Source organism: Hakea prostrata, chromosome 11 (assembly GCF_041222555.1).
Source record: "Hakea prostrata isolate BN-2017 chromosome 11, UWA_Hpros_2, whole genome shotgun sequence".
Taxonomy (NCBI): Eukaryota; Viridiplantae; Streptophyta; class Magnoliopsida; order Proteales; family Proteaceae; genus Hakea; species Hakea prostrata.
In genome coordinates, this window is record NC_142610.1 from 11,958,493 (window position 1) to 11,984,652 (window position 26,160).

General features: G+C 39.5%; 1 protein-coding gene across 1 annotated transcript; it reads left to right on the forward strand.

The window, feature by feature from the left end:
- The first annotated feature begins 451 nt into the window (after positions 1 to 451).
- On the forward strand, positions 452 to 25,417 carry STRS1 (DEA(D/H)-box RNA helicase family protein). Its single transcript, XM_089139822.1, has 13 exons — positions 452 to 1,079; positions 1,209 to 1,333; positions 3,041 to 3,148; positions 5,158 to 5,238; positions 7,240 to 7,318; positions 10,665 to 10,750; positions 10,832 to 10,888; positions 11,008 to 11,075; positions 20,264 to 20,332; positions 22,105 to 22,198; positions 23,382 to 23,546; positions 23,648 to 23,740; positions 24,787 to 25,417. Exons 1-13 carry the CDS (start codon positions 539 to 541, stop codon positions 24,880 to 24,882), a joined length of 1,662 nt encoding a protein of 553 aa, XP_088995948.1. The 5' UTR covers positions 452 to 538; the 3' UTR covers positions 24,883 to 25,417.
- Positions 25,418 to 26,160: the final 743 nt, after the last annotated feature.

Sequence of the window (26,160 nt, forward strand, 5' to 3'; positions counted from 1 at the left end):
TGCCGATATATGGAGTATGTCTTATCGAGGGTATATTTCATATTGCCTCCTTCTAAAATGATTTCGGGCGATATTTTGCCGAAAAATCTTGCCTGGTTTTAAATTATAAGGACAAAAATGGATGTGCTTCTAGCACAATGGTGATAACCTCATAAGTAGTGGTAGAAGTTCAAAATGTTTTGGGTTGAACCTCCGTTTTTTTACACCTTTTCCTATGCTTGTGGGCCCAGATCATTGTGACGGGTGTGAATTAGAAGAAAAAAAAGTAAAAAAAAAAAAAGGGAAAATAAGAATGACAAAAATTCCATCATTAGGGCGAGTCGGACGAACCGGCTGCCTTGCATGTTTGGACTTAAGATGGTCGAACCAACTGCACAGAACCGACCGACAAATGGAACGATGTCATTTTTGTAATTTAAAAATTATTATGCGGTTCAGCGGTTGAAAAACCTCTCCTCCGATACTGTGTTGCTCAACCCTAGCAATCGAAAATTGTCTCCACTTCCGCTGGGTTTTGGCTCTGGTTTGCTTTCTCACCATGGGTAAGAAACTCAAAGAATCTCTTCAGTTAACTGAACCTGAAATCCTAACAACGGAAGAGAACCATGTTACCGAGAAGAAGAAGAGGAAGAAGGATAAGAAAAAGAAGAACAATGTAGAAAACCCAACTCCAGAACTGCTTGAGAACGGCCAAGGAGAAGCTAAGCCAAAAAGGAAGCTTGAAGAAGTGCAAGAGCCTTCAGAAGTCTATGGAAACGAGACTGAAAACCAGAAGGCAAAGAAGAAGAAGGAGAAGAAAGCAGAGGAATTGAATTCGAGTAATGAACTCCAAAGTGATCAGCTTGAAGCAAACGGAAACAGTAGGTATGAGTCAGTCACTTATGGGTCTGTGACTGTATCTGGAAACAACACAAAGGATTCCAAGTACGCACCTTTGAGCTCTTTTGCTGAATCCAAGCTCCCTCAGGAAGTACTTGAATGCTGCAAGAATTTCAGTAAGCCTTCGCCAATTCAATCCCATGCTTGGCCTTTCCTCTTGGATGGCCGGGATTTCATCGGTATCGCTGCAACTGGATCAGGTAAAATTCAATACTTAGTTTCGTGAGAATTTGGGATAACGCTTTTGTTGTTGTTGTTCATCAATTGACTAGCCGTTTAGTTTCTTATATTTGGCGTTGCTAATCCTATAATATGCTTTTTGTAACCAGGTAAAACTTTGGCGTTTGGGATTCCTGCTTTGATGCATATTTTGAGCAAGGAGAAAAAGCAAAATTCCAAGAGAAAGAATCCTTTTTGTCTTGTTCTTTCACCTACGAGGGAACTAGCTCAACAAGTATGCACACTAGTTTTCTTGCATTTTTTTCTGCTGGTGTCATAGTTGTGTTCGCGTCTGGTTCGTAGATGATTTTTCTGTTGATCATATTATCATTGGGTGAGCCGAATGGGTACTAAATATTTCAATACACAACTTCAGGCCAAAGGAGTCGATGTTTCCTAAGTGCTTGAAGGTCCGGGATTTCTCTATAACTATCAAAGTGTAGCCTGATAATTTCAATAAGAGAACCAAACATGGGGTATCTCTGCTTTGCAGGTGCTTAAATGGTAGATATTGGGTTGTTCCTGGACAAAGGTCCTTTTTGGGTGCGAGTTTGTTGTAGTGGGGGTCGGGTAGAAATTCCCATAGATATTTCGATCAGTTCTTTTTGTGGTCTATTTTATAATACTCTAAAAAAATTGGCTAGAATTGGGGAATTGTTTACAGTTGGAAGGCGCTGCATTGTCATGGTTTGAATGGGAAGGGTCATGAGAAAATATAAATGAAGGGGTTGTTTCTCATTTCCAGTAGTTTATAACCTGCTTCCCTTCCAGATTTTTTGAAGGTAGAGTGGAAGTATGTGGAAAATGCGACTTGTAAGTTTTGTAGGGAGAGAGCCACTGGATGACTTATGCCTGATTCCTGGAGCTTTTACTTAGACCCCAAGGATTGATTGCTGCATACTTCTATCTTTTCTTGGAAACATCAAAACAAACTTCATAGGAGCTAAAAGTATAAATAATTGTAGACCATACTTTTGCTTCAATCTGCTTACCTCTTTCCATTTAATTGAGATGTGTTATATTTTCTGGTTGATAGTCCCAGGTTCTGTGGGGACTGGGAGTTTCTTTAAGTTAGTTTCTATTCTTCTCAATCCACTTGGGGCTTTTAGAATTTGGTAAAAAATGGAGATTTTGATTCGTGGTGATTTGGGATATTTTTAGTTGGTTCTCAAATTGAAAACACTCAAGTAATTTGATCAAAATGGCTGAAGCTATATAATAATTGCAATGAATTGGGATAAGGTATGATTCCCCCTTTCTCTGTCTTGGTGATGGTTTTTGAAATCAATATAGATTTCTTGTGTATGTATCCAAAATTTGATACCTAAATGACAAATCTTGTTTTATCTCGAAGGGTAAAAATCCCAGAGGGAATATCTCAGCATATCATCCTGCAGTTTACTGTAGCTTAGATTTATTTCAGAGCCACCTTATATACTGGTAAAAATTGACATTAGATTGTACCTCGAGAAAAGGTTTTTCTTTTCTTTTTACCTATTGATCTCTAAGGTGTATCCCTTTCTTTCCATCCTCTTAACCATCTTTAGATTGTTTACCAGTGAATTGCCTCAAGTGCTTCTTTACTAGAGAATGGGACTGAAATTTCTTTTATTAGGGAAAACCTTTTCTGAACCATATAATGTGAGTGAGACATGGAACCTAAAATAGCTGTGTCCTCTATGTTTTGCCTCAAAATGATGTTGTCACTAGATTCAGTGTTGATTGGGAACCATGATGTTGTGGTCAGCTGCACCTAATGTTAATCTACATGTAATCTAGTGAAAATATTAAATATATAATATTGTGCAGGTAATCTAGGGGGAATATTAATCTGGTGCTTCTTTATAAGATTCCCATCAGAGTTATTGCTAATAATATTTAACTAGTTTATATCCATTGAGAAGAAGTAGCTTACTCTTGACCTTGACTACTACTGTGACAGATTGCAGATGTTCTATGTGATGCTGGGACGGCTTGTGGTGCCAAAACAGTTTGTTTGTATGGAGGAACTTCCAAAGGACCTCAAATATCTTCTTTGAAGTCTGGAGTGGTAAGATATTTTGAACTTCTTCATTTTCTGTTCCACTCTCTGGTCTCTACAGTCTTGGTCTCCCTACATGGCGATTGCATTGAACAACATAGATATCCCTTCTTTTAAAAAAAAAAAAATTAACATTTTATTGAAAGTAAATCCAATTTAACACAGATATACATGAAAAATATTGAAATATGTGGTGACACAAATGAGAAAGAAGACCCTGATCACAATTGAACAGACTGAAAATCAACAAACTTATTGGAAATAAATCAAGTAAGGCAGATATAGATACAAAATATTGAAATTGGTGCTGATACAGATGAGAAAGAAGACACTGATAGGCCCTGATCCCAAAATCTTTCAAGAACCAACATAGTTGAGTACAGGTAGGTTAGCAATGAGAGTGAAATGTTGAAGATTGTTTGTGGACAGGATGGTTAGGGTGTCTATCACTTGGGCTGAGGATCTCTGGAAATTTGGCGTGATGAGATGGTTAGGGTTTTGGTATGGTGTTACTCTTTTAGGTTTTGGATGGGCTGTTGGGGTTAGGATTAGGAGCAACTCTATTGGAAGGGGAAATAATGGGTTGATCCAAATTTTGGGTCAATTCCAATGGTCGGTAGGATGTTTATGTTTCTTGAACATTAGGGTTTTGGGTGAAAATTGGGAGTTTTCTAAGAACTAGGGTTTATAGGGTTGGAAGGGGCTGTAGTGGGAATCAAGTGGTGGTCCCTATGGTGGCTATCGGTCGTCCAGAAATGGAAGAAAGTCACTGATTGGATGGGCTGAATGAAGCTCAAAGGTTAAGTGATCTTGTTTGGATTGAAATTCGAAAGCAGAGGGTTGATCTGGGGTTTCAATGGTGTAGCTGCGAGTTGGATTGAGTTTTAGGGATGGATGATCTGGTCCAAATATAGAGATGGTCTGATGGCTGGATTCGCCTAGTAAAGCACCTTTGTTGTGCCTTCTAGAAGATTAGGAGTGAGAATTACAAAAATCAATTCAATTTACTGCTATTCCTGTCCTTTATTGGCAGCAGCTTGATTGAGCCTGAAACTTGAATCAGAACCTTGTTGGTTGTAAGTGACAGCTTCAATTCAAACCTCCTGGGCTAAAACTGACAAGGATTTGACTGGTCCATTTCCCACAACAGTTGAGATATTACTTACTAAAGCTCTGACAACAATGGAGAAGAAGGCAGGCAGGCAGCAACAGCTTACCACAGAATTAAGTTTGAAAATTTAACTCGTCTATTCCTGTACACATCCATTCTTCATGTTTTGTCCCATTGCAACAGTCCGAATTGACTGGTCAAAGATTGTGGAGCAAGGGGACCTTCTAGTTAGGTCAGCTGTCTGGTTTGAGCTGGCCTCCAATGCTGGTTCAAATTGGTCCTAGCTGGCTCCAGTGTGTTCCAGTTATACATCAGTTGAACAGTGATACAAGGTTGGTAACCCAAACCTAATTTCTTCTATTCTTCTCCCAAATAAGATCGACTGCATGTTTCTTCCTTGTGTTCCTTTTCCTTCCCTCGATCTGATTTCTTCCCCGAACAACAGTGTTGCTTCCTTAATCTCATGCAGGCCTGCTTGCATTTGAGATCCTTTTTTTTGAAAATTTTCGGATTGCACCATTATTTGCCGCCAATCAAGGTTATCAGGCAGTGAGAAATCCAAAATCCACTACTTGTCTTCTTATGTGCATTGATGGTAATGGGGTGAACCACTTAAGTATCTTCTGCTATATTGTAATCCAAGTCGGATCTGCAATTTCCAGGGTTCAGATTAGATAAATTATAATCAGGTGAAACCTTGGTCCAATTCTCAAGTACATTGGCTTATTAGTTGACTATTCCTTTCTTCATGTTGACAGGGTTGGGCCTTGAGAAACTTGCCCTTATTTGCTTCCTTATCTGTGCTTCTTACCTATGCGATGGAGATTACTAGTTCACTTCTGCAGACTACTTGGATTGTGATCATAATCTCTTAATGCTGTTGCTTTTGCTTTTCTGTGTATATCAGGACATTGTCGTTGGGACTCCTGGTCGCTTGAAGGATCTAATTGAAATGGGCGTTTGCTGCTTGAAGGAGGTATCTTTTGTGGTAAGTATTACTGCAGGACAACCTCTTATTACTTTTTCTGATGCAGATTTTCTTCTTTATTATTCTCTTTCTTAATGTCCATAGATTTCTTTTTTGACAAAATGATAGAAAATTGTATTTATTCAATACAAATTGGAAAGCTAAAACTTTATACATCAAAAGACAGCTCAAAACAATGAAACATCCTATACCACTAGCGATGACAGGAGGTATGCAATCTAGTGGAGGAAAAGACTGCCCGGTCTGCACTTGATACTTCTTGTTGTTTGTTGGGTGAATTTACCATTATATTCTTTTAGATTGAGCAAATTGCTTTGGCACCCCAAAACAGAGGCCTTAATGCAGTGACATCCCCTTTTATATTGTATAAGCATAGGCATGCGCTGATATTGGACTTGCATTGGAAACAGTAGTCCAGAATTGAAACACTAGTTGTCATGGTGCTTGGTTACCTAGGTGATGCCTTAACTATGGCCAGCTGCAAATTGTGTATATTGTAGGGTTGAGGAGTTGAATACTTTCTCTTCCACCTCTCCTCACCTAGAACCATGATTCCTCGTGTCGGCGATAAATCGCCGACACAGGGCAAAAAATCGACGTGTCACTGGGGGGCGACACGATACCCCCCAGCGACACCGATATTACAATTTGTCGGCGATATATCGCCGACGGTCGAATCTGTGCAACCTCAGCGACGGACTTTAACCCATTTTCATCGCGGCGAGGAGCTCTTGGTCCTTCAAAGGGGGCATTTGCTCCGTCAACGGCAACGGCGGTTGGTCGATATCGACATGCACGGCGCCGGAACTGGTGACGATCCCTGATAAGGGAGCCGATCTGCAAGACAGAACTGGAATGTTCGTCGGCGATGGATCCATATCAGCAATCGAGCTCTTCAAGAGTGAGATTGGTAGACTATTGAACACAAAATTTGGAGTGCTGAGACAATTTCTGGAACAAAAGCAACAGGAATCAAGATACGATAGAGTAGAAGATATTATAATGTAGAGAAAACAACAGGATTAGGGGCCATGGTAGTAGGGCTTTCCAGAATTTGAACTCTGATAAAGAAACAGAGGCATAAATCTTGATGACAGCAGCAGCTTGGTCTCTGTGAGATGGTATTCCGGTTCCGCAGCAGAATGAAGAAGTAAGTCTTTTTTTTTTATTTTCTTTTGCTGACCAACGAATGAAGTCTTGAGTCAAGTTCAAGAGGAAGTAGGGAAGACTAGAAGAAGAAATCTACCTGCAACTACCTGCATCTCATGATAACAGGGGTTCGATTTTGGCGACATGTCGCCCGACTTTTGGCGACATGTCACCTGAGTCGCCGTGTCGCCAGGGTCCGACACGGCGACTCAGGCCGACATATCGAACCTTGCCTAGAACACACACACTAGTTTTCAAACTCCCATCTCTCAAGTCCTACTTGTAATCACTCAATCTCCTCTTCATTTTTTTGCTGGTTTGCTCTACCGTTTGTGTATACTGGTATGTTAATTGTTGAGGATGGATGTGTAGCATAATCCTCAAAAAATGAAATTCTGCTATGAAAGAAAACTAGTAGTAGTCCAATGGATGAGTAAGAACCATTTGGGCTTTTAAGTTTTTATGTTGACATCATATCAAGAAAGAATTACCAAGTGATATGTAGTGGTCATCACAAGATTTGCTACTTTGGGATTGTCTTAACTGTCTAGTATAAGTTGCAAATCTTAACTATCTAGTATTATTTTAACTTTGTGTGTGGATTGATATTTTTGAATTGGCAGCCAAACAAGAACTTCACTGTTTTTTTATTGATCCAAAATTAAAAAAGAACTTCACGTTTTGGTTTTTGGACTTTGCAGTGATCCTATGCAATTCTTGTATTTTCTTATTTTTGTTTCTTATTCCCCCCCCCCCCCCCCAAAATGTTCAAGGTTTCATTTCTGAGCATTAGCAATCAATCAAGCATGCTATTTTCCTGCTGGCTTTCACATTTGTCTATCTCATTTGCAGGTTTTGGATGAAGCAGATCGAATGCTTGACTTGGGTTTTGAACCAGAGGTTCGCTCCATATTGAAGGAGACATGTACTGGTATGTGATACCAACTTGATTCCTCACGTTTCTTATTTTATTTTTCTAATTTCTGTAGATTTGGAACTTAGTACTCCAATCTTTTTGTAATTCATGCTTATAAAGATAGCATTGTTGGACTTGAAGGTGAAATGCTGCAGTATATCTAATCAGTTCTGAAAATGGATCTTTATAAGGCAAATGCTATGGGGATTGGGAGTTCTTAAATATCATGGTGAAGAAATTGTAAAAAAGAAATCTGGGAAGTAGTAGAATAGTTGGATTAGGCATGTATTTTTTCTGGGTGTGAATGAATAAATTATAAAGAAGAAAGTTCTGAAGGAGCACTACAGCAAATAGCCTGTTGGGGTTGCAAATGCCCTAGGGGGCTAGAATATGCCTTTCCTGGGGGAATAATTACAAGAGACACAGAAAATTTTCATTTTGCATCGAAGGAGATGAATCCCAAATCTTACTATTAGGCTTGTATTTTTATCTGCATATATTTCTTTCATGGTGAAAAAATAAGTTCAAACCATATTGAATTAGAATATCAAAGAATCTGGTCTGGCTATCAAGCTGGTTGAGTTTTTCAATTTATGTAGTAGATTAAGATATCAAAATTTTAGATCAATCCAGCGGCTAGAATTCAAGGTAATGAAGTTTCTTGATAGTTATCTTGAATACACTTCAAAATCAGTTCTAGTTCTAGAATCAGAGGTTTCAAAGAAGCACACTAGGACTCTTGGAAAGGATAGGACCTTTTCTAATTAGAAAGAAAAGATGGGAAGATATAATCAGTAATCACCTCATGAATTTGGCTTGTTGAATTTGGTTCTATGGTGATTCAGATCGCTCCCTGCTGTGGTGATTCAAAAGGTTCCTGGGGCATGAGCCCTGGAACTCTTGGACTAATTCAAAAAAGTGGGGCCTAAAAATAATGAATTCAAGGTAAGCTTAAAAAGTAACTATGAAACTCAATTTTATAGAAGTAGGGTTTTTTCTTTTTCTTTTGGGGGGGGGGGGGATGATGGTGGTTGTGGAGGGATTGAAATAAGGCTGAGACCTATTCCATCCTTACTAAAATACTTTACAAATAAAATACAAAATTATAACTCTATCTAGCCTAGCTAATAAAAATCCATATTCATTCTTCCTACCAATGTTGTAGGCCAATATGGGTGGCATAGTTGTCAAAGCGTCCGCCTAGGCGGCAAAGCGGTTTTTCAACCGCTTAATTGACGCCCAATCTGCAAAGGAACTCCAAGGCCCAAAGTGAAATAAAACCTATTTTTTGCTCCAGGGGCGCCGCCCCACCCCCCACCGGGGCTCCCGTGCCCGTCGGCAACAAAATGTGAAGCATGAGCCATACTCAACATCAAGAATCAATGAATCAATAAATGCCTAGGCGGACGCTTTGACAACCATGGTTTGATGAGATGAACTTATGTTCATGTTATTTTTTTGAATAATTTTTCATAATTATGATTCTTGAATGCTTGTTTTTTTGGATGAACGTGACTATTCAACATTTGTTTGGCTTATTATAGAAAGTAGTTGTATTGAAAAGTAGTGTAAAAGTAGTTGAATTGAAATTTTTTGACCCAACCGCTTTGATCGCCTTATTGCCGCTTAGGCGCCGCTTTATTGCCTAATCGCCTATGCAGAGTTCAAGTCGCTTTGCCGCCTTGACAACCATGATAGGTGGTCTATTACAATGAAAAATTCCTCAGACTAGAAGCACAACATGTATAGCGCCCAGTCTGAGGGTTATATCCATTCTTTTTTTGGGGTGACCCATTCATATATGCCTATTTTGTGTTGATTTGGATCACTTACAAAGGAGAAGACGAGGAGATCCACTTGTATAAATGCTAATCCCCTTTTGCCCATATGAAAGGAGAGAGTCGATTTTGAAAAACAAAGAATCAGAAATATAGACTATTGTTAAGTTCCCCTTCTGATTGGAGTCATTGGGCATTCAACATGCCTTTGACATAGCCCCAATTGAACACAAGCCAGTTAACCAAGATCCTGTTAGAACCAGCTTAAATGGGCTTGAACAGGGGACTTTCCGAAAACTCGGTTGATGCGCTTTCGGATGCTTTTATGGGCTGATCTCTAAAAGGATCTCTTGGATGTCTATTTGCTTTGGAAATCCAACAGTATGGTTGTATGGGAGTCATTGTTATGTGCAATTTCTTTTAGTGCCGAACCCAGTTGTTAGGGAAAACTAACTTGTGTGTGTGTGTGGGGGGGGGGGGTTCTCTTGAGAAGGGGTATTATTCTTAAGATGAGGATCTAGGGTTTTCCAGGTGTCATATTGAAAGTTGGTGGGAAGTAAGTAACCTTATAGGGGGATGATCCTCCAAGTGTGGTGATGTTTTAACCACCGAAACTGGTCAAAACTACCAATACTTGTTGAAATTGGTTAAAAATGGTCATAGCTTGGTGTTACTTGTCGAGACTATCAAAATTTTGGGAATATTGTCGAAACCTGTTATGATATTCCCGAAAATTTGCCCATCCGAGTTCAATTTTGTGGTAGTACTGATTTACTAATCGGAAGTACATTATTTTCATCTCTGTGGAATCTACATGACTGATTTACCTAATAGAGGTCTGTTTAAACTCGAAAACTTAAAATAAAAAAAGAAGCAAAAGGCAGTGGTGAGCTGCTTTGTTTATGTCCTCCAAAAGTTTGGTCCAGCTTGAAGACTGATGTAGTATGAATGGACTGGTTCAATTGATTCCAGTCTGGCACCAAAAGGACCCGGTCCGCTGGAGTTTGGTCCAACAGGAGTTTTTGATTAAATAAATTAGTTTAGTTTTAAATTTTTGATCTTTCTAATTGTTGTAATTTTCCTAATAGGACTAAGTTAAATTCTGATTCAAACTTTGTTTTTGAAGTTTCATATTTCAACTAGGATTTTTGTTTTATTTCCTTTTAAGTAAATTGTTTTCGGATGATCGGATGCAATTTCAGATTCAACAGAATGAATTCAGAGATAAACTAAGTGTTATCTGGTCGTGAGATTTCTTTTCCCTGTCTCTGTTTCCCCCTTGTTCCTTTTCCTATTCTTCTGTTTCCCTGCCCATGAAAACCCACCATAGCAGACCATACCCGGGCCTGCATCACAGACCTTCACCAAGAGATGTACGTCTTTTTCTAAATAGACATAGACATATACTCTTCCAACCATAATTTTGTTCTTGCTTCTACATCCTCACTGTTGTACTTCATCTATAATTCTTCTTGTTAACAACGATCTGTTAGAAAATATTTTCTGGCTGAGAATGTTGTTTTGTATGGGCTAGTTCTATTTTATGCTTCTGTTGATGAAATTGACACTTCAAAATTGTGCAGTGCGCCAGATGGTAATGTTCAGTGCAACGTGGCCGCCTTCTGTTCATCAGTTAGCTCAGGAGTTCATGGATCCAAATCCTGTTAAGGTTTGGAACTGAATACATATTTTGACATTTAAAATGTACCTAATCCTCATTAAAAAGTTAATATCATCAAATTCTTTGCAGGTGGTTGTTGGGTCAGAGGATTTGTCTGCCAATCATGATGTTATGCAGATTGTTGAGGTATGGTTTTCCACATCAGGTGATGAATGTGCCTGATCGATATTGACAAATAAATTTGCACTTAGTGTCTGTTGGGAGCTCAAGAGCCGTCCCTTTTTTTTTCCCTTTCTTGTCTTCAGGTATTAGAAGACCGTTCTCGTGATGCACGTTTGGTCACCTTGCTAGAGAAGTACCACAAATCCCAAAGGTATTTCCTGCTATAAATAGATAGTTGTAGTGTTGTACTCATCTCTTTTTTTGGGTAATAATTTTCTTCTATCCAAATTTTTTTTATTTTTTTTTTTAAAAAAAAGGGGGGGGGGGGGGGGAAAAAAAAAAATTGGACAATGAACATTTCGACCTTGGAAAAGGTCGAAATTTCGAGGTTTCGGTCGAAATTTCGACCGAAACTGGATATTTTTTTCTTGATTCTTGAAAACTCAATTTCGAGCCTCAAATGCACTCAAATTGATTTGGATTTTTGCATACTAGCTATTTCAAACATAATAAACACTATAATAACTACTAGTTTACTAAAAAACTACTGAAAATGTAACATCCAACATTCCAAGTATATAGTACATGAATCAGAGAAGAAGCTGTATTGTTATTACTTACAAGTTACAACTTACAACTTACAACTTGCTTACAAGTCTATTCTATTCAAGCCTCAAGGTCTCCCTCTTCCGTCTGCACCCCATACAAATGACAATATAACTCCCATGATGTTTGCCCCCGCCCCATATAGTTTTGGACATAGTCAAAAACTGCACCTCTGTATGTGGCCTCATCCACATGCATAAGATTCCCTAACGGTGGGAAGTTGTGAATCTCCAAAGGAACTGGTGGTGGTGGGCCTTGTGGCTGTGGAATAGTGTGGAAGATCTGCTCAACAAATGAAAGACCACCACCTTTGGCTCTCGGGACTAGGAGAAGGATAAGGATGCGATAAGGTCGCGGTGGCTGACTCCGATAATCGATAGTGGGAGGGACACCATAAGCTCCATAGGCCGCTCCATAACCATAAGGCTCTAGTCGTGGCTGATTGGCACGACCACAGAATACGATAGCCAGGAGGGACACCATATGGTCCATAACCATAAGGACCATAACCATAAGGACCATAACCATAAGTCGACTCGGTAGAACCAATACTCTCCACAGCAGTATCATATGAGGACTCTGCAGGCCTATGCCATCCGGATCCTCTAGAGGTGGAGGAGTCTCTAGCATCATCAATGCTCATCGATCTCATAGATCCCACCAAGCTCTCGGCATCGGATGGACGGTAGGACCCATATGATGGCGTGTCCTCTGTGCTCCAGCCATGCTGTCTCCCCTTCCCCTTCCTCGAATATGTAGAGGAAACATTTTTGCCTCGAGATGCGGCTCCGGTATGGTCCGAATCTGTGTCGCGTGGGTGAACTGACTCTCTCCTGTGAATCTCGGTGGTCGTCCTCCCCCCCCCTTGACTCTCACGTCCAGCAGGTGGTGGTGGTGGTGGTCTCTCCCTAGGATCAGCTGAATCCTGATCACGAGGTCCCACACCCTCCTCATCCCCTCCATCATCACCATCACCGTCATCATCACCACCATCATGGTCATCGCCGGAGGCCTGAGTCACCTCATTCTCAGTGTCGGACCAGAAAATCAAATCCTCACTCTGGGTGGATGCACTAGGGTGTGGCACGAAGGGACGGGCGGGCTCTGCATGTGGCCTCCCCTCCTGGGCCATGAAGTCCCCCACATCAGCCCCCATCTCCTCTGCAATCTGACTATTGGGAAGACCTCCATCCTCATCCAGCAATCCGTCTCCACTATCCCTGATCCAGTCAACTACTAGGTTATCATCATCATCCATCTCAAATATGTCGGCCAACTCGATATTGGTGCTCTCTCTGTCCATCCCCTGTCTAATATGATCCTCTCTCAGTCTCATATTATAGTGTAGGTAGACAAGGTCCTCTAGACGCTTCACACCCAATCGGTTGCGCCTCTTTGAGTGAATGAGGCTGAAGGTGCTCCAATTTCGCTCACAACCAGTGGCAGAACATGTTTGGGAGAGCACTTTGCTTGCAATCCTACTCAAGTTGTGTGAATCACGTCCAAATTGCAACCACCACTCAGCTGCAACAACAAACATAGACTCCAAGTCATTTTAATACTTAAATAACTAAATTAAAGATAGAATCATAGAATATAGTAATTAAATGTATAATGTATAATGAAATAAATGAATGAACTTACCTGTAGGGGCGGTTTCCCATCCCGATACAGCCACAGCACGACCGAAGCTCCCAGTGGCATCCCTAAAAGCCTTTATCTAATATATAAAGAGAAAAAACAATAACTAGTTAGTACTTAGTAGTTACTAGTTACTACTTACTAGGTTAATGACTTAGTATAAAACTACGAATTGTGAATATCAAATGATTCTAATCACTATCTCACCTCCATAAGGATGACTGCTTGTTTAGCTGTATCCGGTTCGAACTTCTCCACTACAGTTTGGACAGCATCCATCAAATCTTGCCTCATCCCAATATTGTCCTTGTAATGGTACTTGGGATTTAAATAGTATGCTGTGTAAGAAAAAGTATGTCATAAAAGGGAATAGTTAATGCTTAAGCCTTAATAGTGTGATAAGTGATAACATAATGAAAATTAAATTAAATACTAGACTTAAGTACTTAACAACTTAACAAGTCACCAGCCTTATGTAGTGGATGCTGCAACATAGACTCCCATCTCTTGTTGATGATTTGAAGGACTTTCTTGTTGCCGCGTGGGTGGACACGAGCAACTTGCTGCTTCATCCTATCTCTCTGCAGCAAATATGTGTGCTAGAGTAGGTTTTCTTTGCTGATCTACCATCCTCAACACATTCACCACGAGCTCAAGCATCTTCACTACTATCCTCACATTGTGCAGAAACTCTCATCAAGGATAGTCAAGCTGAGCTCTCCTTCCTCCCAGCGATGAAGAACCCTCCCGGTTAAACCACTCCTCGATGCAAACATACTCCTAAGGCCGGTCTTCCTACTCTCAAAGCTCTGCAGTGCTATCCAATTAGTAGCAAATCTGGTTATGCCCGGCCTCACTAACTCACCACGACACTTGTCCCTCATCATCCTTAATGCATAGGTGTGGTTATATATGAAGGTGCTAACATGTCGAGCTTGGTCCACCGTATTCTTCACAAGCTTGACCTTTCCAATCTCCTTCAACATTAAGTCAATGCGGTGAGCAGCACAAGGAGTCCAAAAGAGCCTATATCTGTCCATCCATCAAGGCATCAAGCCATCAATACAAAGTTATAAAGTGTACATGTATATGTGTAATGTAAATATATGTATTTACAAATGAAAATTAATACTATATGTTTAGACTTTAGATACGGAGTTCTCTTGCATCTTCAACCCGACTTTCTTGTAGTTGGAGCCATTATCGATCACAATTTGAACTACATTTTCCACTCCAACCTCCTTCACCACTTGCTTGATAATTTGTAAATGTATTTTGCATCCTTCTTCTCACCGGATGCATCTCGACTTGAGGAACACTTGTCCTCCCATCACAATTCAACATGAAATTGATGATGGGTATCTGAGTGGGACCGGTCCAACCATCAGCCATCGAGTCACTCCATAATGATTCCACATGGGCTTTAATCCCTTAATGTATTCATTTATGTCCTCTTTATGCTTAGGCAAATACACATTGTATATCTCATATGGAGTGGGGCCCCTGTACACCACTCCCGGCCCTACCTATCTGCTCAATCATATCTCTGTAGTAGGGCCCCTGAGCTGTATGTGCTGGAACACTATGGTAATGCGCCCATTTGGAGAAAGCCATCCCCACTTTCTCCTTCACACTCCCCCATAAGTGCTTCAACTTTCTCTGTTTATGCTCGGGCCTCGCAAATAGGGCCGGATCATTGCGAAGAATCTCAAGATCCGGATCTGCAGGATGTCTTTGAGGAAGCTCGACCCCTTGTAGGGGCCCGTGGGATAGGAGCCTCCTGCCTGACACTCTGAGACCTCCTCATAGGGACTTGGGAGCCACCTATACCTCCCATACCTACTGGCTCTCTAGAGGACCCACAACCCAGACCCCTCTGTTGCCTCCCGATGTCATCAATCCTCTGTTGCTCCCTACTCATCATCATCGCCCTCCTCGGCTGATCGGCCTCTGGATCGGGGTCAGCATCTCTCTGGCTCATCCCTACCATAACCCTCGGGATCCGGAAGGTCATCTAAGCGAGCATCCTCGAACTCATCCCTCTGTGTTCTCTTCTCTTTCCTCTTTTGCTTTCCACCACTAATATATGAGGCCATTGCCTTCTTGACCTCTGAGGCACCTTTGGGCACCCTGTTACATCCTGTTGCCACCAGCTAGATGCACCTTCAATCTAGTGGCCCCACCTCCTCCTATTTGTTTCTTGCAGTAATTACACTCACTCTTCCTCTTTTCAATTTGTCGGTGGCCTTCCATGATCCCAAGCTATGTCGACATCTTTAAAATAGAGTGCATGATACAAGAAACACACACTAAGTATCTTGAAAAGCTCCACAATATGCTCCAAAAATGACATACATGCTTCTAATAATAACCTCCTATTTTTAAATATTAAAAAAAAATATGTATAACTATATAAGTATTTTTTTAATATATAAATAATTTTAAAATATATAAAATACACACTAACTATCTTAAAAATATCCACAACATGCTCAAAAAATTGCATACATGCTTCCACTAATACTCTCCTATTTTTAAATTTAAAACAGAAATTAATTATTTTTTTAATATTTAAATATATTTTTTTAATTATTTAAATATATATTAAATACAGTAAAATTACATAATTAACAGAAAAAAAAATTAATTCAACACCATCACAGCAATATGGTGTCTCAACTCTCACATACATCCATTTGAAGCTTATACATGTACTATACATAAACATTTTTAACAATATACATAATTTAGTAAATAATTTTTAATAACAGAAAAATAAAAAAATAGTAGGAAGAATCAAAAAATAATTTTGACACTACAAATTCATAGATTATCACTCTAAAGTAAACATATATAAATTTGGAAGCAATCTAACATGATTTAAGGCACAAATGAAACAAAAATCAAAAAATGAGGAAGTTGGTTACTCACCTTGCAAGATTTGAGAAAATGCACAAATGGAGGAGCAAATCAAGTGTTTGAAGGAAATGGAATACTAGAAATTAGGTGTAGAATGGGATGAAAGCAAGAGAAATGAGCAAAAAATGCAAAATCAGGTCGAAATCTCCCTGGCGATATCGCTCGAAACTGTCGAAACTCACGGTAGGTCGAAAATGAGCTCGATTTTGGGTATTTTATAGCCTACGCATGTGTCGTTTCGGCCCGATATGGTATCAGGCCGAAATTTCGGTCGATACGAAACGAAATGGATACTTTTTGTGCCTACTACTCAATTTCGTTTCGAGTTGGATTTTTGTAGGCATTTCGATCGAAATTTCGACCATTTCGATCGAATTTTCTTCCATGGTCGGGGGGGGGGGGGGGGGGGGGGGGGGGGGGAGAGGGCGAGGGGGGGGTTGTTTTTGGTGTTTTTAATTGGGGGGGGGAAAAAGAGGGGGGGGGGGGGGGTGGGGGGGGGGGGGGGTTTAAAAAAAGGAGGAGGGGGTTGGCGGAAGAATATTTTTTTTTTTTGGTGGTTTCCCCCCCCCCTTCCCCCCCCCCTTTTTTTTTTTTTTCTTTTCTTTTTTTCATCTTCTTTTGGACAGTTTTTGGTTTAAGTTTCAATTGTTCACATTGTATTCGAGTCTGAAATGGGAGTGGTTGTAACATCTTCTGGATTTTGCTTTGTATTTGTTGGTGATCGGAGTGTGCTTCGCCAGTTTGATGGTGGGTCCTTCGGTCTTCTGCCCCGTGGATTCATCTACTTGATGTCCTCATCAAGTCTGGCCATCCCAGGGACTATATAAGGCATGGTGGTGAGGGATTGTCCATTTCCTTTTGCTGTTCTTCTCTGTCCTTCGCCAAATTAGTGATTCTTTTGGTTGCATGGTTCGAGCGCTCGATCTCGATGGCCACCTCAGTGGGCCTTAAAAACCATTTCTTGTAGAGATAGTGAAATAAAATCCAGGCCATTTCAGCCCAACTTGGTGGGTTTTAGGGCTCTGTTTGGTCTGGAAGTTGGTATCTGGCCTATTTCAAGCCTTTTGAACACAGTGGTGGCCTTAGATTTATGAGATAACAAGTGTAAATGTGAGTTCTAATTTGACCCTAAGTTTGAAATCGATGTGCTGAAGAAGTGAAGATGCAGACTTATAAAACATGAAGTACACAACCATGACTTGATATAAATGAACACATTAAGGTTTAAACTCAAAAGAGTACTTCAAACAGGTTCACATGACAAGATAGGTGTAGTTATAAGTTACACCATGATAGTACAATAGTAACAAGACTAAAACAATAAGGCACTAAGCAGCTCCTCCAACTCTTGCTCCACCAACACCAGAGTATCACTCAATATTATGGAACATTTGGTTCTGTGTTTGTAGCAAGAAGGTTTCCCATATCATTTCTTTCCTATGGTACCTATCCTAGGTGTCTACATTGCGCATATATGTCATATCATCTGCAAGCTGAAGGAGCAACAATCTAGGGTAACCTTCAATGATGGACGTCTGAAAGCCAAACTCCGAGCCAGGGGTTCTGAATATGTGGGTATGGGTCGCTGAAGTAGTCAGTCGATGAACCACCTTCATCCTCATATTAATGCTGGCCATGGTTGTCTTCATAAGGAACATGATGTCCTCCATACTGATAGTAGGCACTATAGTAACAACCCATATTATGATTGCTAAACGAATACTCATATGGTGACTGCCAAGTTTGATTATGCTGTAGGAGGGGGCTGACAAAGACTAGGAGGAGTTCCGGCCGAACTCCACTGAAGATCCAGCAAAAACACCAAATCCAGTGAGGCAGCACACTGGGGGTCAAGAGAGAGAGAAGATATCGAGATCTGCCCTTTTTGTAACATGGATTTGGCTGAGATTTTGTTGAGATATAGAATTTTCTGGATTCGGTTCTAATCTTGTCTCAACATCCTAAAAGAACAATATATCTTGAGATCTTGACAGTTCTCAAATCATGTTGGGTTGGATAGTGGGTGTGGGGCATGCTATCCTTTAATAGGGAGAAAAGTTCAACTTGGCCTCATTTTTTCCCAATCCCATATTCCGTCCCCATTGTGAAATCTGTTGCCTGCTGGGTCAAAATTAAAAGGAGAAACTCAAGATATCAAAGATGATGGTTTTACAGTTTCTTGTTGGTGCTACAAATCCTCAAGAGCTGATCAATAGTTTCATCTTCTTCAGCTTTAGTAATAGGTTGGCAATATGCAAACTTGGTAGTTTGCTAGGTAAAGGATAGAATGGAATAAAAGTAAAAGAGAGAGGTAATTTTTGAAATAAAATAGAAGAGGATATAAGGAAAATACTAGAAGGGAGGGTGGTATAGGGAATATGGGTTGTTAAAAGAAACTTATCTGACTGGTTTGACATGAGGCCTTGTACTGGCTCAACAAGGTGGAGTCCAAGTGGGCTTTGTCTTTGTCAGTCAGTGACTGTTGATTTTTGTTGGGGCGTTGGTTTTGCAACTCTAAGGGGATGACACGGAGAGGAAGGTGGCTTTGTGACTTTGAAGGCTCAGGAAGTTAGTGATTTAGTTGGCCCAAAACTTGACCACTCGGAAGATGGCGGTAATGCTGGGAGGAAACTTGAAAGAGTTCTGAACCATGTGTCCAATAAATTATCTTTTATTACTTCTCTTTCTCTTTCTTGTTCACTTTCAGAAAAAAATAACAATTAAATTTGGTAGAATCCTAGAGTTGGGGAGGGAGTCGATTGAAGAATGAAAAGGAGGAGAGTGGTTACCATTAATTAGGTTTGGGTTTGGCACTAGAATCACTAAGGTGAGTGGGTTGCTAGAATTGATGGGATGGGGTATGGCTTGATTGGTATAGTGGATGCTGCTGGAAGATGGAAAGGAGATAGGAACTGCTGTGATGTTAAAAGTAAATAGGAAAAGAATAGAAAAGATGAAGGGGATGAGGGAGATCAGTAGGGAGGAGAGAGAGGTGGATGGGGAAGTATATTGATCCTACAGCTATAACACTAAACCGGTGAAGGGAAGGGGAAGGGGAAGAGATCACACAAGGGAAAAATTTCAGGGGAAGGGGAAAGAGATCACACAACCATACATGCAAAGTAAGCCCAATAAATTTCTATTCAATTTGCTGTCTCCATTGTCAAGTCACTTGCAAGTGTTGAAAGAAAGAAGTAACGAGGCTCTTAGATTCTCTTTCTTTAACTCTTATGTAATCAAACATAATAAAAGACTTAATAGACAATCTACTAAATAGCGGATTCCAAATCTTGTGGGGCCTAAACTGTTGGATTGTTTCTATTTGGATTGGGTCTCCAAAGTCTACCATTTAGTCAATCAAGTGATGTGCAGCACATACAAGACTGTTTGGTGCTGCTAGATGGTTTGTGCACCTGGGTTCAAGGTACGATCCGGGTAGCTAAGTCTTTTGATTATACGATTGTTCTTTTATAGTGTCATGGTGAGGACAAGAATGGAGATGGGGAATGGTATTGTTTGTATCTTTGTGACTCTCTTCTGTTGTTTGACAACTCTACTTATAATCGGCATTTTAATTTCGCGGGATTCATGCACTTATTAAAACAATTTTTTCGTAGTGCAAGAATTGGATTAAGAACTGTCAGCAAAGAAAAGGAAATGCCCCATTTTTTTCAGTAATTAAACACCACAGGGTGGTGGGTAGGCTTGCAAGGAATGTTAGAGTTGGGGCCTTCTATAGCCTACCACAGTTAGGGCTGGGGTTGTCACCCCTGGGCAAGCATGGAAGTCCTACACTAGCTCACAATCGCTTATTTGTAGTTGGTATTGTAGAGTCCATGGGCCTCGTTCAAAAGAGGAAGAGCATCATGCCATTTGGGGGTTGGTTAGGCCATTCTAGGGGACAGATTACGGCTGTCTTGCTTTTCTGTTTTATTTCGTCCCAAAAGGAAATTGCCAAATATGAAGCTGTAACATACTGAGATTTGAGAGTATGGAAGTAGAAAATTCTTAACTAGAAGTAAGAAGACCTCCTTACTGCTTGTGCTATACATGCATTGATTTTATTCTCTTAAATTTGAAGTTTTCTTTTGATGCCAATCATTTGGAGGCCACATATCTTCTTTTGTAGGGTGGAGAAACTATTGTATCAAGTCTTTCTTTGACCATAAACTTTTGCATTTTCTCTTATTCAACCTCTCTTGGTACATAAATAATTCTTTCTTCTTTAAACAGGAACAGAGTATTGGTTTTTGTCTTGTACAAGAAGGAAGCATCTCGTGTTGAAAATATGCTTCAAAGAAGGTGACCTGTTCACCCTGCCTTTTCTTATGCCCTTTTGAGTTGACCATCAACATTCAATATACTTTTTCACTTTCAGGCTGCTAGTAAGTAGTAACCCGAATCAATTAGTAATGGTTGGACTGGGTAATTCTATGTTTAATTAGACAAGTTATTGATTTCCTACTTATGCTGTAATTACAATTAAAAACTACAAAATATTAGAAGGTTATAAATTTAAATTAGGGCATTGGTGTTTATCTTAATTGATCATAATGAGACAAAGAAACATCTTGACATTGCTAAGATAAATCTCCCATACTCTGAAGTTACTTAAGTATGAGAGATAGAATGATCTCTTGAAAAAAACAAAAGAGAGAAAAGGAAACCAATTAAAGATCATATTGATTATCTGATAAAAACTTTATGGTTTTTATGTTAAAAGGGGAATTTAAAATTTCATATAGATACCTTGTTCTTTTTATTATCCTCCCTTTTCTGCTTGGATTATTTTATCTTTCGTGTTTCTTACAGCTTAAGAGTGGAGATTTTTTTTTTCAACCTTGGATATGTTTCTTCATGAAGTTCAAGAGCTCGAAGTCTTTGTTTTGGTATTGTTATTAGATTCCTGAGTTCTTTTTCTTCCCCAAGTTTTTGAAGATCATCAAAGATGTCGGGACAGGCTGGCAAAGAGCTACTTATAGTAGCCATATGAGTCATTAATTCCATTGTTCAAGAACTCGCTCTTGCTCTCACCAGCTGTCTTTCTGGGCCAAAAAACCAAGATCTTGTGAGATCCTGGTGAGATCTCAGCAAGTTGACTCAGTGACTTTTTGGGCTAAGACTTGTTGTACGGCTTATTTTAGGCCTTTAAACATGGTTGTGGCCTTAGATTGATGAAAAAACAACTGTATATGTGAGTTGCCTTTCAACCTTAAGTTTAGCACTCGTGCGCCGAAGAAGCACACTGATAAAACCTGTGTACACAACTACACATCAGATAATATTTATGAATACGTTAATGTTCACAACTCAAAAACCTTTGTTGTACGGCTTATTTTAGGCCTTTTAAACATGGTTGTGGCCTTAGATTGATGAAAAAACAACTGTATATGTGAGTTGCCTTTCAACCTTAAGTTTAGCACTCGTGCGCCAAAGAAGCACACTGATAAAACCTGCGTACACAACTACACATCAGATAATATTTATGAATACGTTAATGTTTACAACTCAAAAACCTATTAATTACACATTACACATGTTCATCATTTGTGTTCAAACTACAATGTTCACATGACATGATGGACAAAAATTACAACAAAATTCTTAGATAAACTGAGATCTCACCGGGATATTTTCGAGATAGCCGAGATATCTGAGATATGACTGAGATGTGCGAGATATGAGCAAGATCTCTGTGGGATTTGGTAATTCTTTTGTCTTGCCTGTCATCTTGTCTCGCTTGGCCGAAAAGGTGAGATAACTTGCAAGACCTTATGAGTTCTCTAGCCATGATTGATACATCAGGGCATTTAGTGCCTCCTGTATAATGTAGATTGACTACTTAGTTACTCGTCTCAGGGCTACAGAAGCTATTTCAATATTTTATTTTTTCTTACATGGGTCCTTGTACAAAATTCTTCATGAAAGTTCTTGGAGATAGGTACAGAGTATTTAATTATTAACTATGAAATGGTTAGTCTTTTGAGAAAATTATTGGTTAATAGAGTATGCAGTTTGTTAATTTAGTGTATCAGATGTGCTGTACTTTAATTGCAAATGATTTTTGCTTGCAGGGGTTGGAAGGTTGTTTCTGTTCATGGTGACAAAGCTCAACATGATCGTACAAAGGCGCTTTCTTTGTTTAAGGATGGAACCAGTCCTCTGATGGTAAGCTGCCATTGGATAGTAGTTATTCCATTTCCACGTAATAGTAATGGTAGTCACTGCTGAGGCAGGATCATTAATATGATTACTAGCATTTTTAGAAGCATTCTCTTGAGTTGACAATTTTATACAATTAGAAGCTATTTAGGTATTTCAGTATTGATCTTATGGTATTCTGAAGGAAGTTTGGTTGAGGGCTCTTCCTGGTCTGTGCTCATGCTCCAGCTTCAAATTTTTTGTGGCTCAGTATTTGGGGTCCAGATGAAAATCACAGTTTTTACAACAGATGAGAAAATTTCATTGACTCAATTACCAAAAAATGTATATATGTTTTTTTTTTTTTTTTTTGGGGGGGGGGGGGGGGACTAGGGAAGTTGCATGGAGAACTTAGTGCACAATTTCTGAGAACCATGTCTCTGGGCATGGGTGATATTATACTGCACAATGGAAAGAAGTGTCTAGAAATTAATGTCGAGAAAGAGCTCTTTTTGAAGTGCATTTCACTATGAATTCCAAAAGTGAATAGAACAAATTCTTGCTGAGGAAAAATGGGAGTGGGAGACTTAGGTGGCTCTAACTTAGCCTTGTTCCTATCCCTGTTCTTATAAGGATTTCTAATCAATGCTAAGATAAAATACTAGTTCATAACACAACAAGATCTGAAAAGATTTTCCCTTCCTCTCCCCAAGCCACTCGAATGTTCTCATCATCATGCATCCCTTCTTCAACTCTGTCTTTGGAGATAGAATAAAGTAGATACCTTGAGGTATTTTATAGAGATTTTGACATATGTGAAAATGAATACAGCTGATTGGAGGACACGGATCTGTGCAGATGTCTCAAGTTAGTTTGTTTTAGACTGACGCACAGCTGCAGTTAATATGTTCAATTTCCTTTTTGTAAATGTTTTTTATTATATATAATTATAGTGTCTTAGTAAGGATCTGTATAGGAGACCACATTTAGTTGGGATAAGGTTGAGTTGTTGTCGTAGGCTTAGATGTCTAGATATTTATGGCTTCATCACTTGTGTGGCATTCTCTAACCAGAAGTCCTGATGTCTTTGCTGATGGTTTCATTAATATCGCCAAATATTGGTCCCTGTCATGGTAATTTTTCATATGAGATGTTTGGTAGATGTCCAGAAAAACATTTTTATTTAACTAATAAAAATATTTATCTCCAGATTGCCACTGACGTAGCTGCTCGGGGATTGGATATTCCAGATGTGGAAGTGGTGATCAACTACAGCTTCCCTCTCACTACTGAGGACTATGTTCACCGGATAGGGAGGACTGGTCGGGCTGGTAAGAAGGGTGTTGCTCACACCTTCTTCATGACGGAGAACAAGGTATCATTCAGATTTATTCTTCTTTGTTTCTGAAATGTTATGTACTAACTCCTACATCTAGTTTGCTCAGACTTTAATGAATTCTAATGCCATCATTGTAGGGTCTTGCTGGAGAGCTCATTAACGTTCTTAGAGAAGCGGGGCAGATTGTGCCTGGTGACCTCATGAATTTTGGCACACATGTGAAGAAAAAGGTAGGTGTGTGTGTCTGTGGGTGTGTGTTTTGGCATGTGGGTGTCTGCATGTGTAGGAGAAGCAGAAATGGGCAAGGTTTGAAATTGCATCAGGATCTTTTAGGGATAATTCTGGGATTAGTGGTTGTGGGAACTGGGAACAGAATTTTGACTCTGGGTGCCTGGAATTTTGGACTAGATGACACACAATTGAAACTATGCTGAGGATATGGGTGTCTATTGGTCCAGTTCCTTTATGGTTCTTGTTCTGGGAAACATGACCAGAACCAGGCCGATAAGCTGGTTCCAAGTCTAAAATCCTGAAATGTTAGGGGTTGTATGGCAACATTCTTGCTTCTCTCTTTCCTTTTTTTTTTCTTCGGGGGGGGGGGGGGGATAAAAACATAACCTCTTATCTTGAAACCCTTAAAACTCAAAATTTCTTCCCTGTTTCATTCAATCTTTGTCTATTACAGACATGTTTTTTTCCTTGTGTAACCATAATGATTTCAGCACCCAGAAACAGTGAGGAACAGTGAAACTGCATAGAAACAGGAAAAGCTTTTTCTTACCTAAAGACAGAATACTAAACAGAAATGTTACCCATACAACCCCTTAACTACCAGTTGCCGTTTTGATGCAGCACAGTTTGAGTCTTCATGGGCCTACATATCCTGTCCCAAGTGAGATCCAACTGCTGGTCCACGTGGATATTGCCTACATGAGAGCAGAAAAAACTCCCTGTTATTTCAATTTCAGCAATATCCAACCATCAACAAACACCAAAAGTTTAGTAGTAGACTACCTTAGATCAACATGACCTAACCCCTCATACTTAGGTACCGTTAATTACTCAATGGGAGGCACTAATGTGGTTAAGCAATCTGATGTTTTCAGTGGTTTGTAAAGTGTGACACATTCATGTTGCACCTATTTGGTGTCAATGATTCCTCTTAGAAATTCAGATTAGGTAAAAGCTTACTCACCTTCCCCAATGCGATTCTATGTCGAGAAAAGCTTAATTTTTTACTCATTCCAAATTATATTGATATTCTGTCTTGCTGCAGGAATCCAAGCTGTATGGAGCCCACTTTAAAGAAATTAAAGCAGACGCCCCCAAGTCTACGAAGATCAAATTCGACAATTCAGATGAGGAAGATTGAGCCTGAAGATGTTTGCAAGTCTTTTTGTTTTAATTCTATTGTTGCATTCAAGAGGCTGGTGGAATTCCAGATAGCAAAGGTGGTTGATTCTGGCATACTGCACTATGCCTGCTCGATTGTTTCTTACTGGAAACCAGAACTTATAGAGAATGATGAATCAAGCTAGAATTCAAGAAGTTGGTGAGAACCCAATCAGCGTGTCAAACCTGATCCGTCTACAGCTTTCTCCTCGCATATGAATGCCATACCCTGTATAATCTATTAGTGGTCAAGCAATCTTCACAAAATTTTGCCTCCTTTAAAGTATGGTTTATGTTTTTATTGATTTATGGCTATTATTTCCAGAACCATATTCTTGGTTTGCTTTTTCATCAAGAATTTGTACTTGACATTTCTTTTTTTAATTAGAAGCTCCTGCTTATTATTTTTTGGAGAACTATGAAATTGATGGGAACAACTGGTTATCTGTATTTTGCATTTGTTGAAAATTTTGAAACTTATTTATTAGATTTGTGTCACTGTGCGGTTACTGGTGCTCACCTAGCAGGAAGTATTCTACCTTATAAGCCTGATCATGACCTACCATGCTGTTAACACTGTTAAGTGATAACTGTGTTTTTTATTTTAAATGTCAACTTCATAAATGACGAGTCACCCGTTGCTTAAGGCAGACACAATGGAGATGAAAAATAGGTTGGCATGCTTCAATTGGATTTAGGCTTCGGTGCTGTGTAAGTGATCTTATCTAGTGGTAACCAGAGCCTTGGCTTTGTGATATAAAATTTGCAGTCCAGTAATTGAGCCTTGAACTGCAGACCTTTTAATAACTGTTGGTCCATCCATTTGTATAATGTACATGGTGCAAAAGCTGTTGCAATAGAAAGCCATAACAAAGTATAACTAGCAGGGAAGCAGTATGAGTATGGTATATACATGGATAAAAAGATGGACGAGTCAGTTCTAGCACTTCCTCGATTTCCACTAACAGACTTTTTTGATGTAAAATCTTACTGGGTAAATTTTCCATTGTAGATTTCACTCCACAGAAAATTTTGTGTTGAGAAGGGTTTTATTTTTCTTTCTTAAGAAAAAAAGTATTGGGACCTTTTTCAATGAATAAACTGTTACATGTTGACCTTTTAAAAGTGAAAAATTTCATAGAAAATTTTCCAGTAAAATTTTAAGCTGGGAAAAAAAGTGTATGTAGCAAATTGGTTGTGGTGTGTATTTGTTCCTCTTCTCTTTTTTTTTCTTTTTTTTTTTTTTGGGGGGGGGGGG